This window comes from Echeneis naucrates, chromosome 10, assembly GCF_900963305.1.
Source record: "Echeneis naucrates chromosome 10, fEcheNa1.1, whole genome shotgun sequence".
Taxonomy (NCBI): Eukaryota; Metazoa; Chordata; class Actinopteri; order Carangiformes; family Echeneidae; genus Echeneis; species Echeneis naucrates.
Window position 1 is genome coordinate 16,979,544 of NC_042520.1, and position 15,639 is coordinate 16,995,182.

The window sequence follows — 15,639 nt, forward strand, 5'->3', positions numbered from 1 at the left end:
TTTGGCGGGGCAAATGCATAACACAGAATTGACAGGCAAGTACAATAACCCCCCCGGCACATGTCAGGCCCACAGGACTCTCACCTTTTAGCTCTCACACCCAAGAAGTCAGCTTTTCAGGCGATCACTGTCCCAACTGAGTATACACATTATAACGATAAGCACAACTTAGCAGACATTCAGGAGTGATTTTTTAATTCAGTGACATAATGAATTGTCAAATTCTATGACTGGAGATATTTTCCTCCCACACTATATGTTTACTGGACAGTTAGTAGATGACATCGTTGCCCAATGGGACGATGACATTACATGGTTGACACTTTGAATGTCTGACATTGCAAGAATGTAAAGATGGAGGAATCAACTCTGATAACAAGAAATCTTTTTTTTTTTTTTCAGAACAAAATCCACACCATGGTTAAACAAAGCTCCCTCCTGACCTATGTTCTGGACTAAAGCAGATTAAAGAACGTCTTGGACAACCACTGAGCTGCTGGATCCATGTGGTAAGACCAAGAGAGGGAGAAAGGGGAGAGTGAGGCGCCACTCACATCCCGCCATTGTCCAGCTTCCTCCAAACTCCTTTCCTCAGGACATGGAGAAAGACATTTGGTTAGTTTTAATAAAAACAGCAACACACATTCATTTATTCATCTATCTTCTACCACTCATCCGTTTCTGGGTCACAGGGGTTGCTGGAGCATATCCCAGCTCACACTGGCTGAGGGTGGGGTCACCTTGGACCAGTCGCCAGTCCATCACAGGGCCAACACTCAGAGACCAACAACCCACTCACTCTCACACTCAGACCTACAGACAGTTTAGAGTCACCCATTAACCCAAACATGATGTCTTTGGACGGTGGGAGGAAACCCACGCAGGCACAGGGAGAACATGTAAACTCCACACAGAAAGGAACCCTTGACTTTCTTGTGGTGTGGTAACAGTGCTAACCACTACGCCGCCGTGCTACAGTTGAAAAAAATTATAATGGTTATTCCATCATGCTTCAAAAAATGTCATTAAAACTCTGTGTCTCAGAGCAAATGTCATCATATGGATCATATGCTCTTCATCACAAACAATGCATCATTATTATACAGTTCTCGCTACAATACATCCAGCGCCTGCATTTGTTTGATATTCCTGCTCCTGTCTTTACTGACCCACTAACCCTCGACCTTGTTGTTGTGGGGCAACAGAGCTGACCACTATGCTGCCGTGCTGCCCAACGCACAGCCTTTCTGTGACTTCTGTTGCATTAGGTCATGTCAGTGTGTCTGTAACAGTGAACCACAGCTGCCTGTGACACACGGTGATGTGTGTTTGAACATTAGATGGAGAAATTTCCACACTGATACCACTGAGTGCCTCCAACAGTGCTCCTTGAAGAATAATCCTTGTTGTTTATCACCGTGACCTGGCCGCCCTCACACTTTAGCTCCACCGGAAATAATCCGATTAACTCATTTTCTTACAGAGAGTTTCCAGAAGAGGGCGGTGTCAGAGCAGTTTTAGCAACAAGCCAACACCAACAAGTCGCTTCTCCACATCCGCTCACTCCATTTGTTTACCTTTATCGAGCCTGTGTGTGTGTGTGTGTGTGTGGTTCTGCACAGTATGAAATGACGTTGACTCGACGATTTGTAATTTATTGACTTCATGTATTAACATGCCCCAAACACGGCGAATGGCAGTCCCAGCCATCACCCGGAGTGAAAAGTGAATTTAGGGGAAACTAATGACTTTGGGACACTTCAGACTTCTGGCAGTGTGATGTAGGCCACAGCGTCCCCACAGCCTTATGGCAGCCCAGAGTGACGTCAGACAGCTGTCAAGTCACCCATACACAGCCACAGAAATGTCGGAAGTCAGCAGAGTCTACTTTCAGATTAAAACCCTTCTTCTTTCTTCCGTCTGCATGTTTTAACTTCCAGTGCAGTTCGACACATGTACGGTTTGCTTTGCTGGTGTTTCAGAAATCACGATCATGATATTTTTAAATTGTTATCCAGGCCTATAATTTTAATTATATGTTTTAATATTTTTCGCTTCTATTTCTCCTGATCAATATAAGGTAGACTTTAGGTAGACACGTTAATGCACTAAAATAATTATGTGCCACTGAAAATCTACTAATGATTCTTACATTCAAGATATATGAAGGTGGTTTAATGGAGTTTAGTTTAGGTCTTTTGCAGGACACTGTAACTATACTATAATGGTCAATATTAATCTATTTTTGATACCTTCAGTGATATTTACATGAAAGAAACGATTTGGATTCTTCATTTAAATATTTAACCTTGGGCTATTGAGTATCTATATATCTGTCTATCTACACCTTAACTCGGTGATGTGAGCGCTTAAATGTGGGGAAGATAATTTTACTTTGAAATGTGAGGCCGGAGAGCGTTTCCCGTCAGTGTGAGCGGAGTGAGGGCGCTCGGCGGCAGCAGCTCTGCACCGCCAGGGAGAGCGCGGCGGAGCTGGAAGGAGCCGGGAGCGAAAATGTGAAGGTGGAAGCGGACTGAGCGGCATTGTGTTGTAACTGGCGACTGTTTCCTCTGAGCAAAAAAAAAAAAAAAAAAAAAAAAAAAACACCAGCCGACACTCCCACACAGCAACAACAGCAGCTTTCCCTTGGATTTCATCAACACTGGAGATATCCTCTCTTATTTTTTTATTTTTTATCTCTCATTTCTTAAATATTCCTCTATCCGGCAGCGTCCACCTTTACAGAAATTGACTGGGACCACTGTTAAAGAGAGTGAGGGGCATCATCTACGGGTAGTGGATATATATATATATATATATATATTATTATTATTTTTTTTTTTTTATTTATTTTATTTTTTTTGTTATATAGAATTACAAAAAAAAATTGCAGGAGCCAAAGTGCCCCGAGAAGATTTCCTCTTGCTTTATGGGATTACTGTCGACGGAGCCACGCTGTTTTAGATAAGATCACATTGGGCATCATGAGCTCCAGTGGTAAGTCCATTCTTGCGCGCTTTATCTCTCCAGTTGAAGCGCAAGGACAATACCTATAGGTGAGAGCAGAGAACAACTATAGAACAATGGAAGCCTATATCGAATCTGCTGGAAGAGATTACAGATAATAAACCCTTTAAAAAAGAAAGCTTAAAAAAGGCTTAAATCAAGGTAAACTCAACAGCGTCCCTTCACCTCTACAGGAATAAGACATTTTAGTCATAAAAATATATTTGTTCTCTCTTTCTCCATAAACAAATACGTGTGACTGATGTGAGCAATGCAAATTGGCTGGTGTGTGGTAAGCTCTTGTAATAGACTTCGAGTAGGTTAAGGGAGGAGAGGAGAGCTAAGTATATCTGGAGGTCAAAGTAGTATTTGTCCATTGGCCCAGAGTTCAGCTAAGGGGGACATTTTTGGGATTTTCTTTATCAAGAGAACAGCTGTTATTTCTCCTCTCCATCACTTCACTTTCATTCCTCCTTTCTCCTTCCTTGTCTACTTCAACACCAGCGGTGTCATGCATTTGACCTCTCATGCAAAGATCAGCTGTTGCGTCCTCATAAAAGTCCACCTGTCTTCTAACACACTTCAGACCTTCCTGGAGGTTTCTTAGCTGCTCATTGTTGGTCTCATGCGCCCACTTTGTTGTGAATGTGTTGAATGTGATTCAGCATGTGACAAGTTAGTCTGACAGCCTGAGGGCTCCTGTCATACTTATCCTAGCCCAGCCTAGGGAGGGGGGTACTGTTGCAATGATGCTTAGCTGACCTTGTATCAGCTGACTGTGATCCTTATCCTCTGTCAGCTGAATCAGGACTTTCCCTGTAGGGCTGGCTGGGTCAGCTGTGTTTGTGCGCTTCCACTTTGTTGTGCTCCAACTTATCACTGTTTGATGAGGCAGACTGTCTTGATCTTCCCATTCAAGCTTGCGGCATCCTTAGATCTTCAACCCCCCCCCGCCCCGCCCGTGCACCTGAGCTGAGCTGTCAGTAAGGCCGGTTAAAGTTGATGTGTGGCAGGTGCTGATGGTGTCAGACACCTCCTGTCCTCCCGCTTCTGTCCTCTGTGTCTACAGGAGTGAACTGGCATAATACTGCATCATTCATAATCCAGCCTGTCATTGTGTAGCACTACATTATTCATCCACTCCTCTTAACCCACTGGTACCAGGCCTTGCCTGACTGCCACTCATCGTGCAGTGCGTGCAGGGAGTGGTGTCGCAGCTCTCGGATTGCTGAGAGAATATGTAGAATTCTTTTGTGAAGCTTCAAAATGCTTTTCTCAGCTGACACACAGAGGGGGAGGAGCACGCACAGCCAGCATGTGGAAAGCTGTCACAAGCCTTTTGTGATTGAAAAGCATGTGCTTAAACAGAATTCCACAGAAACACACATACATCATCAACATGTCAACCTGTGGTCTACTGCCTGCATGTGGACCTGCGTGCATCTAACCGTGTGTGTGTGTTTGTGTCACAGCAGGCAGTTGGTCCTATGACATGTGTCAGTACTCTGGCTTTAGGCGTAAAAACACAGCTGAGGAAAGTGCATCTCTCTTCTTCTGTCCGCTCCAGTCATTTAAACATATGCTCCTCTTTGCTCACAACACTCTCAAGGTTTGGACATGAATGGGCCTGCTAGACTGTAGTGTGTGCAGTGTGTTCCACTGCATTGGGTGTGTTAGCCCAGAGGCTATCGACACACAGCGTAATTACACACAGGTCTGCCTGTCTGTCCTCGTCTTCTCGGCCTTCTATCTCTCCTGTTCACTGGGTTTACAGTGTGTGTGTCCAGTCAGACTCTTATTTTCCGCCTGGCTGAAACACAAGACAAGACTCCGACTGTAGAAGGTTAGCTTTCTGTGGAAAGGTTTTACACACCCAGATATTCACGCAACAAGAAATACTGATGCCACTAGAGTAATTACTTTTGCTAATGTTGACCTCACTGATAAATCATCATCATCATCATCAGTGTACACACAACATGTTTGTTTCAGGGAAGTGTTAAAACGCATGTTGATCAATATAATGATCCCTTAGCTCAGGGACCTGAAGGAAACTGCAGAGCCACAGGCAGCTCTGACACCTCCCTCCATCTCACCCTTAGCACAGCCACTGCTCCAAAGTCATGGAGAAATTCAGTTCTGCAAGTTGTTACTGTAGATGTTTTCCATAGAAAATTCCCATGTGGCTGTCTAAACTTTAAAAAGACATGGTGCATCTACTGATTAATTCATGTGGTTTGAATGCACATCAAGTATGGAAATCAACAGCAGATATAGTTTCTATTTCTATTGAAGTGTTGTACATTTTGCCAAGTTATTTTGCTTCATGGTCGGTCCCTTTAGCCACAGCATTTGTTCTTTGGATACCAGTATGGGTCTGTTGGCCAGCGGGTTCCACCACTTTGGTCCACAATGAAGTACATTAAAAAAGGGTGGATGGATTGTCATGAAATCTGCTACAAATATTCATGGCCTCAAATGTATTTCAAAGTTCTTGACTTGGATGGTCCCTTAGCCTTTCATCTGACACCACAAACTCAACATTTTTATATATCCAGTAAATGTAGCTATATACACGTAATTCATTAAGATGATGTACCCTGATGACTTTAGTGAACCCCCAAGTTCTCATTCAGGGTCAAAAATCTAAATGAATACCAGTTAATGACCAAATAGGGTGGCACAGTGGTGCACTGTTCATCACAGTTGCCTCACAATAAGAAAGTTGTGATTAGAACTCTTTGGGGAGTTTGTATATTGTGCCTGTGCCTGCAGGGGTACTCCAGCTTCCTCCCACAGTCCAAATACATACATTTTTAGATTAATGGTGACTATAAATTGTCTCTAGATGCGGGTGTAAGCAAGGATGGCTGGTTGTCTATATGTTGGCCCAGCGTTTGACTGGCTCCCTGTCCATGGTCTGCCCCACCCTCTCTCAAAGCCAGTTGGGATTGGCTCCAGGCCCCCTGTGACCCTGACTTGTAAACAGGATAGATAACGCATGGATGGATAATGCCAGATCTGTACTGCTTTGAGCTAATTAGAAAATGTTGTTGCACTAAGCTGTACTAAATGAGTGAAATAGCAAATGTTACCTGAAAACATCAGCATGCGAACATAACAATGCTGACATTAGCATTTAGCATAAAGCACCACGCTGGGAAAGATGCCAAGGATGCCAAGAGATCTACTCACAGTTGCTTTAGAAAACAATTGAACCAACTTACTTGCTTTAATATGATTTAGTCTGCATCAGAGTGACCTATTGGTGACAATCGTCAAAGTAGGTGGGCAGTACATACAGTATGCAGATTTTTCTGATGCCTTGTCATCTCATCATTAAGGAGAAATTCTAATTTTTTTACGATGCTGGCCAAAATGTCATAGTCCACAAAAATCACAAAAAGTGGTCCTTAGGGAACCATGAATATTTATTACAAATGCCATGACAATCTGGCCAGTACAGTACGAAGATGCAACATCTTGTGTTAAGAGGCTGAATGGAGTCATCCAAAGACCCACTGAGAGACACTTGCTAGAAGGGGAAAAGATAAATAAATGTGTTTTTACATATCTCCTAGATTTTGATTAAATGATGCCAGATCAATGCCAGTTGTGCTCTGTTTGTTTTATGCAACATATCAGCTGCGATGATGGTAGGCAGGGAGGGGAGCTCTATCATATATGATTCCTGCTCTTCTGCCTCATCTGGTGAACAGTCCCAAACAGTGCCAAGGCCCATTTATCACTCCTCCTGCCAGATTCTGTAGTTCAATAACACAGAGAACAAAGGTGGAAAGCAAAGATGGTGGGATGTACAAATGAATATTCAAATCATCATGCACAACTGGTATTTTTTACAGGCCAGCATGAAATCAGGTCCATGCTTCTTCTTCATGATTCATTTACAGTTACAATTGTTGTGGTTAATACTGCTACTGTTGTTCAGTTAGATTTTACAGCTCTATGGAAAGATGAAATAACATTAGGTTGATGTTTCACGTTACTTCATTCAGCTCATAGCTAAATCATTGAGGCAATATTCATAGTTGTCACGTGACGTCACACCACTGTGGGAACACCCCCCTGGAGGGCAAAAGACTCTACTTCCTCTGCCTGTCCGCCAGCTACTTTTTTGGCTTAACTTTTACCAAAATGCTGGGTAGTTGTGTAATTGGTTGCACAAATCAACGAGGAGACAAGCCTGGGCTGTGCTTTTACAGAATCTCATCTGAGAAAGAAAGAAACCCGGAGAGGAGGAGATTGTTGATATGTGCCTTAAGATGTGCCTCCGTCCCTGGAGAGGGCAAAGAATGGCAACCACCGAAGCACACACGACTTTGCGGCTGTCAGCTGTGGGTGATTTAAACTGTAGGAATGATTTACCTGACATGTGGGAGGGAGAAAGTTTTGATTAGATTTATGTTATAAAGGACCGTGTCAACCTGACCAAAATATTCATGCATTGTCACTCCTGCCTCAGAATGCTGACTGAAGAAGGGAACTGACTAACGACTCATATCAACCTAAGCTAACGCTAGCACTCACCTTTGCTTTGACAATGAAGAATTTCTTGTCCTTCACCTCCCAAACGGCAGCATTATTGACCCCTCCAGATTGAAAATCCTTATAACTGTCTGTACTTTTGTATGCTCTCATCCTGGCGGCAGTATAAGGGGAGGGATTCCGAGATAAAAACAAACAGTGCTGAATTGGAGGTCTGGCAGGGACTTCGCTGTTTTTAACGGCAGAAATACTGTGGTGGGCTGCAAGTGCCCCAAACTTTCAGTTTAATCTTATATCTTGGTTTTCGTCTTTAGAAAGATGATCAAAATATATCGACAGGGTTGCGTTGTTCTCCGGTGTTCGCCGCCATGTTGGACCCATTCCGCCCCCTCCTTCAGGGGTCAGCGCGGGTCACGTGACTGAAAACTATGAATCGTATGGCTTTTCCTCGAGGTTGGTGTCTCCATGACCTTGGCCTCTGATGGGATTGAGTGATCATTCAGACTGTCACTTCCAGTCTGACCGTTCTCTCTCTAGATATAGAGTGACGTTATGTTTGTGATACCTCTGGACACTACCATAGCGCTGATAAATGTGCTTGTCCAAGGTCCTGACAGAGATGAAGGGAGATAAAGCGAAGTGATGGGGGAAGACAGAGAGGGATTGTCATTGTCTGTGTTAGATCACTGACTGGGAAGACATGCTATAACATTACACCAGATTTCATGCCTCTATTCTGATTGCTATTGTTTGACAAATAACAGACTGGTATTAAGGACTATTTGCACCTGATATTGCACCTCTTTGTTACTAAAGCCAATAAACTTAAAGGCAAGTCTTATCAAGTGGTCTTTTTTATCAATCCCACATGGGGGGCAAATATGTGTGTGATTCTATCATGAAACAGTGGTAAACATTTATAGCAATATGATGGTCTGGTTTCATACAGAGGAGGTTCAAAGTGGCTTCAGATATATAATTTTTTTTTATTTACACTCAACCCAAACCATAAAACCTAAACCGCAATGCATTTGGTGCCTAACCCTTACCACAGACATGACTGTGGATACAGACCCAGGTCTCCCAGTGTAAGAGTTGATAGCAAGTGCTTTTTACACTTGCTATCAATCCAAGACTCATGATGACACTGCTGCCTTAAAGACATGTGTCTCTTAATTTATTTATTTCTGAAACAAAGGAGTTCCAACATAACATTCAAATAGCCAACAAACCTAAATTTGAGGAGACAGAGTGAGATTGAAACTGAGCAGCAGTGCCTCTGAATAGTGTTTTACTGAGGTATGGTTACCTACTGAGAACAATGGAATAATGTGCTGGCAATCATGAATGATATATGTAGAGTTTCAATGAAACTTACAAACTGTGAAACTTAAAATCACAGCAGTGACACCTTTGCAACCTGATAATGAGCAGCTGTTTCAGGAAGAACTTTGTTTGGACTGTCAGTTTTAGTTTTTTTACTCACAAAGTAATCAATTCCCCATTAAATAGGTGGCTTAAATACTGTGAGTTAAATTAAAAACCACCCAAAAGTGCAAAAAAAACACATTTTTGCTTGAATAATTCATCTGCATGGTCTTTGTATGGCTCCTGTTTGATTCTTTGCTCCTCTCATCATGTCCCTCGTCACCGACCCATCTCCCAGTATCAGCTGTGACCGAGCTCACAGTATGTTATTCCCCAGGGCTGTCAGATCAGGGGCAGAAATAGCAGTAGCCTCTCAGTGCCTGGTGATGCTGTTGGCTTCTCTGACCCTGGCCCTGTTCTTATCATCTGCTGGAGGCTGCATTCCCCCAGGGCTTTTGCAACTGATTTGGAGTCAGTGGATTATACTTGCAAGAGGGTGCCTATCATTAGAGGAATGACTCAACACCTCAGTGTGGAAGGGAATGGAGGGTTGGTTGAGAGCTCTCTAATGAGTTTAGATGGGGAGAGCTCGACTGCCTTCAATGAGAATGGACGCTCTGACACAATTAGATTGAGTTACACATTGAGTTACACAACCACCTCAGTGGCCTCAGCCACTGAGGTGGTTGTGTACCTGGATTCCCTGGTTAGGTGTGGCTTTTTGTTATGGAGGCTCAACAAGTTACACAAGCATTCCATTAATTCTCATATACTTGCTAGAAAATGTCCTGCGTGTTTCTGTAGGTGTTGCTTTGGCCTGAATGTACTGCCATTGGTTTTCATGATCTCTTATTCACATGTGATGGGATCAGTGTTGGTCCATTTGGTTTTAGCTTTCCTTCGCCTGGTCTCACAAACGCATTTTCAAGGGAGTGTTATTATTTGAACCAGTGGCAGGGCACTTATCAGGCAGGATAGAAGGTCCCAGTGGTGCTGCCAGCATTGTGGGGGAAACAATGAACTAACAGAGAGTGTGGGAGACTGAAAGTGGGAATTAATCATGCTTGCATATTTCCAGTGCCCACAGTTCTGCCTTGTACAGGAAAGTAAACAGCTAAAGTCATGCATACATTTAATCTTGCACCCATGGATGTCTGTCCTCACAATCAGCCTGCACCACACAATAACTGATGTCTAGCTTGGAACATGCAAAGGCTGCTCAAGCTGTAAGGCGTGCAAAGCTGTTAGACTTTTTAAGTGCTGAGAGTCCTTTGAGATTCATCCAGTGAAATGGAATCAGTAGCTGGATGAAGCCGATTGCCCTTCCATTAAACCCTTTCCAGCGTGTGTAGGACCACTCACATGCTCCTTAAAGACGATGCAGCTAAGTAAGAGACAGTGAACCCAGCTGTTCTGGCACAGAACCAGTATTGGGAGGATTGTTGTCTCTGCTCATGTATGCAGTGTGAGAATCTATGTATGAAAATCTGTTTGAAGATGATAAGGATGGACCTTTTAAGAGTCTCTTATAGACTATGAGGTTTTCAAAAAAATCTTACTTACTTTTACAGCAAATTAATTATTTTTATAAATTTTTTTATGTTTTTGTTGTGTTGGAATTTATTCCATTATGGCTAAGGGTGTGTTTCAGAACCAGCCTTCCTGACTGTAAAATGGCTACCAGGCTCGCAGGAGTCTGACATGTAGACTAATACATAGTAAGGTATGTGAAATATGTCCACTTTCTAAGCTGATGGGGCAGTGTGTCTGTATATGTGTATTTGTATCAGCCCCTTTGAGTCTGTTAAAAACAAAATAAATAAAAAATGGAGAAAGTGGGAGCAAAAGCCTTGAGCTTACCCATCTGATATACATGTCAGACCTCACAGCCTCTGAGCAAGTGTTGACAGAGCAACACTCTGATCGTATTGTCTGAACTGAACAGTCTATACTGCATGGGGCCACTGTCAACACTGGAGGAATGTGGGGTTGTGTATAGCCGTTCTTTCCAAATGATGAAATCCATTCTAATTTTCAGTTAATACAATCTTTTTATTTTCAAAGTGTTGGCTGTGGTTGGAAATGTTCTCTTTTCCTTGCTACTGAGAAACACTGATGACTGTTTGCTAGGATCAATATTGTTATAACTTAATTACCAGGTAATGCAATACAATGCCAAGCTTTGTTTCATGACATAAAATAAGAGAAGTAAGAGACGAGGTAAATCTATTCTAGCGGAGGCTGTAAATCTTAGCATTTCTTGCTAATTATTTAAACTAGTATCACATCACTTTAATAGTATGTCAAGTTACAGGTTAAGTTGATGAAATATTTTATATATGTTATAAAATGACAAGAAAGAATTCCTCAAGTACCATGCTGTCTGTGAGCTGGTCTATTTCACAGTCAAATCAAATCAAATCAAATCAGATTTATTTGTTTAGCCCAAATGATAACAAAGTTACATCAAGGCACTTTACGTATAGAGCAAGTCTACACCAAAGTCTTTATAAAATGATTTAAAGAGACCCAACAGATCCCCAGATGAGCAAGCACTTGGCCACAGTGGCAAGGAAAAACTTCCTTTAAGAGACAAAAAACTGGGGCAGAACCAGGCTCAGGTGGGCGGCCATCTGCCTCGACCAGTTGACAGTAAAGACAAATATTAGCTTTTTCCTTCTCTATTGAATTTGATTAAGTTTCCCAAATGAGACTGGCTGGTCTACAAAGGCATTTTTTCTTTTTGCGGTGCTGGCTATGCCTTCCTTTACCATTGTGTCACAAAGCAACACTGCTGTCACCTAGCAACCTTGACAACCCTTTACTTGAGGTTTTAAGTTGAACGTGGAAAATCGAATATTAAATGTTTGGGTTGTTTTTTTTTTTGTTTGTTTGTTTGTTTTTTTCTTTTGCACTTACCAAGGCTCGAAGAGCAGCGAGCGGAGCTCTGGACAGATCCGGTGCCAGCGATGTCGGGACATCTGCAAAGGAGAGGTGGTACGAGTACAAGAAACCCACTTTCACGTCAAGTGTTTCACCTGCACCGGTAAGATTTTCCTTAACAACATTAACAACGGGCATCAGAATAGACACACAACTGTAGTGATCAGATAGTCAGGTTTCATGGCCTTGCTTATAAATTATGCAAAAATTTTGCATAATAATAAAGTATATATTTAGATTCCAATGGTAGAGCAGCTGTGTTGGTCTGCACACACTACCTCATGCATACATTGAAAGATAGTGAAATGGGCTCATTCATCTTTCTCCAAGTGTACATGCTGAGTGCTACTATTAGCCCACAGTGAGGATTGGAATGGATCAGAGGCACCTTGCAGGGGACTTAGGCTGCTGCTAAAGTAGCTTGTTATTGCACTGCCAACTTGAATAGGATTTCCACTCAGTTGTATGCTGCTGTCTAATAAGTCTTAACCGGCTTTACTGTGCTATAGGTGAGCATTGTTGACTTACTAAAACATACATTGCTGACATAATTGCACATCTCCATAAAGAAGAAATGCAGCAACGGCAAAAAATTTATATTTGTTAAATTGCTTACTTTATATTTATGTTCCTACCTGTTAAAATAGTGGGGGACTACATTTCCAAACAAGAAACCACTCAAATGTTTGCTTTGTGAAAATTGATGAAATGTAAGTAGTTAGTATGTAATTCTTCAGCCAGGATGGTTAAGGTAAAAATGACAAAAGGATACGTTTTCTTTAGCTCTTGTTTTGGTCTCCTCTTTGGCCTCTGTCAGCAAAGTGTCTCTCTGGAGTTCAAATAGCTGATATGAATGAAAAAATGAAACTTAACAAATTGATGATTGGATGAATGAGATGCTCTTTTTTTTTCTTTGTCCCAGCAACTGAAAAAAAAAACAAACTCTTCTTTAGGCATGGTTAAATTGCTGATATTTGCAGAATTAAGTGCAGGTCTGAAAGGGGCTTATGGCAGCCGAGTATCTGTGCATATGGAAATTAGAAATCAAAGGACCAAGAAATGTTATTTGTCATGGTGCTGTATGGCCTGGAGCAAGTGTTATGTTCATAGTGCTGTTCTAAAGCATAGACAGTCAGTCATGGGTTACTTCTCAGTCATTTTTGGGTGAATCTGACAAAAGCAACATTAAGCAAGATTAGGCAGATATATGTACTGAGCAGTCATCTAATCACAGACATTTATTGCATAATGATGAACTTGCATATTGTCAGTATTTCAGATAAATCTTTCCTCCACTTTGTTCATCAGCCATTAGTATTTCTCATGGGCTTCACTGAATTCAGCTGACATGATGTGTAACTGAAGGCATCGTTTTCTGATTTTACTCCTGTGTAGATGTGACTGAATTCACAGACTGCATTCGAACACTGATTGCACCATGCTGATGCCAAAAGGCTGTCCAATTTTGAAGACTCCATTAAATGTTTTCTTTTATCAGGAAAAGCTAGATCTAACGGATGGCTCATTTGTGCCCGCACCTCTCCCAAGAATGAGAAAAGAGAATATGGTTGACCAAATAAAACAGTGCTAAAGGCTAAAAAAGGAAAGACTACATATAGACTAGACCCTGTCATTTTGGTTTGGACCTTGTGGTCAATTCCTTATATGCCAGATATTGCACCCCCTCAAAAATGCAGCCCCAGAATCTTCTATGTACATTTACAGTATTCTCTGTAACAATCTTTATTTAATTAAAAAACAAGAATCTATTTTTCATCAGATTTCCACAGAATTGTAGTATCATAATATTTATCAAATAGTTTCAGTTCAATATAATTGATACAATAATATGCATTATGACTTTTCTTTCCAAACTTTAACAAACCTTTTTAATTTATTTTGTTTATTCTGTCATAATGCAAGTTATGTGTATGACAGCTGCCTTTCAACTAATTGCATCTTTCAGGCCAAAACACTGTAATGCCAGTTTTCTTTTTCAGGCTTGTTTTAAGAAAAACTAGTTTTAGTAATCTTTGAATTAGTAATTAGTATTAGTAATCTGGGTAATCTTTGAATTAATCATAGTTTAATATTAGTCATGTCTTCAAAGCGAAGCGGAGAGGAGAAGCTGGGTGACTTGTGGTTGTTATTGTGCAAGTTTCACTTGCTGTTGTTGAGCATAGAGCTGATCTAAAGTGGATTAACTCTCTGACGGCTATTCAACGGAGGGCTGTTGTTACGTGTTTCCTATGTGTAGCCATCATACACATGAAAACACAAGCTTATAGCGAACACATACACACATGTGATCACCCATACCAGCGTGCGAGTTGTGAGGGGTTGCTGTGGTAACCGTTTGAAGGGGCATCTGGGCACTGGTTGGTGGATATTCTCAGCATCTCTATGGTGCTATTAACCAATCAGAAGGCTCTATTCTGTGCCCCAGAGAAAAAGGGGAGTGAACACAGGAAGCCGGCAGACAGGAGAAGAAGAGGGGGGATGGGGGTGCTTTTTGTCACCTAAACATTACATCATCACTTGGGTTTCATACCAGTCTGATTCTCCTCTTCCTTTCCCTCTCAGCCACTTCACTCACAGCACTGTTAAAGTAATGGAAAACTGTCATCAATGAACATCATGTTAAATACGCACATCAGACAGCCCTCCCCTCCCTTCCTCCAGAGAGTTCCCCCCATCCCATCAGGCAGCGGGGCACTATTGTTTGGCCAGGCTCATCCACACCCACATCCCTGCCCATGATATGCTGTCCTGTATGGGCCTTTGCACAGCCAGCACCTTTCTAAATCTTTCATTGTTCAGTGTGTAAACCCCCGCACACACAAACATGTTGCCTTCTCTTTTGAACTTCACAAAGTCCATGTACTCTATGTTCTGTTTCGGTCCATTTCCATTAGTCCCCCTGTATAATTCTGAGGCTGAGTAGCTCTGAATGAAATAACAGGATAGAAGATTACATTTCTACATTTTCTGTCCACCTCGCTGTTACTTTTCTTTTCATATTTCTCCTGTTTCTTACTCTTGCTTTCACCCCCTTTTTTTCCTGATGACAGTCACCCAAGCATGAAATCAATTTCTCATCTTGGGACAGGATGACATTGGCATGCAGGGAGTATGATTTGAAGCTAATGGCTAAACTGTATTATACAATATCAACAGACTGGCAATCCACTCTCAGAAGCCAGTTGCCTTATTTGTCAGATGTGTGTATGAAATCAGGGATTGGGATGTGTTTTTGTTCTTTGCTGGGTAATTTTATTTAGAGGATCAGCGTATTTACCGAAGTTACTGACCTTGACCATTGATACTGTGTGTGCCACAGTTCAGTCATTTCCACTGAAAAGTCTTCGTTTTTCCCCCATTTTTCCATCCTACTCTGCTTTTTCGCTCTCAGTATCTCTGCCTGCATTTTTCTCAAAAGGGCTGACTATGCCCCACTGACCCGATCAAGATCACCCAGCCTTAAACAGAGACGCACTCAGAGACGCTTTATGAGCAAATACATCTACTTAATATGTAGAAATACATACATCCATCCTGTCCACTCTATCTCGAGTCACATTACTTCAGGAACACCACATCATTATAATCCCTCTGTCATGCATTAGTCAGATGGACAGATCACTAATCACGTGCATTTAGCCTTCCATTTGATCTCAATATACAGTATCTTAATATGACATGAATGAAGTTGTCATGCAATCAACTCGCGGTAGAAGGCTCTGGAAACTGATGAAGACAGAAGCCAGCTCACAGCTTGATACATCAACTCTAGACACAGAGAAGGCAGTGGGGTTG

At 41.9% G+C, this 15,639-nt stretch overlaps 1 protein-coding gene across 2 annotated transcripts in view; it reads left to right on the forward strand.

Annotated features, from left to right (window-relative positions):
* The first annotated feature begins 2,497 nt into the window (after nucleotides 1–2,497).
* Nucleotides 2,498–15,639, forward strand: part of ablim3 (actin binding LIM protein family, member 3) — a 43,194-nt gene continuing 30,052 nt past the window's right edge. For both annotated transcript variants that reach the window (XM_029512348.1, XM_029512349.1), the window contains exons 1-3: nucleotides 2,498–2,773; nucleotides 2,873–2,997; nucleotides 11,804–11,926. In XM_029512348.1, coding sequence (XP_029368208.1) covers nucleotides 2,985–2,997; nucleotides 11,804–11,926 — 136 coding nt within the window. In that variant the 5' untranslated portion in view covers nucleotides 2,498–2,773; nucleotides 2,873–2,984. The remainder of the gene's footprint in view (nucleotides 2,774–2,872; nucleotides 2,998–11,803; nucleotides 11,927–15,639) is intronic.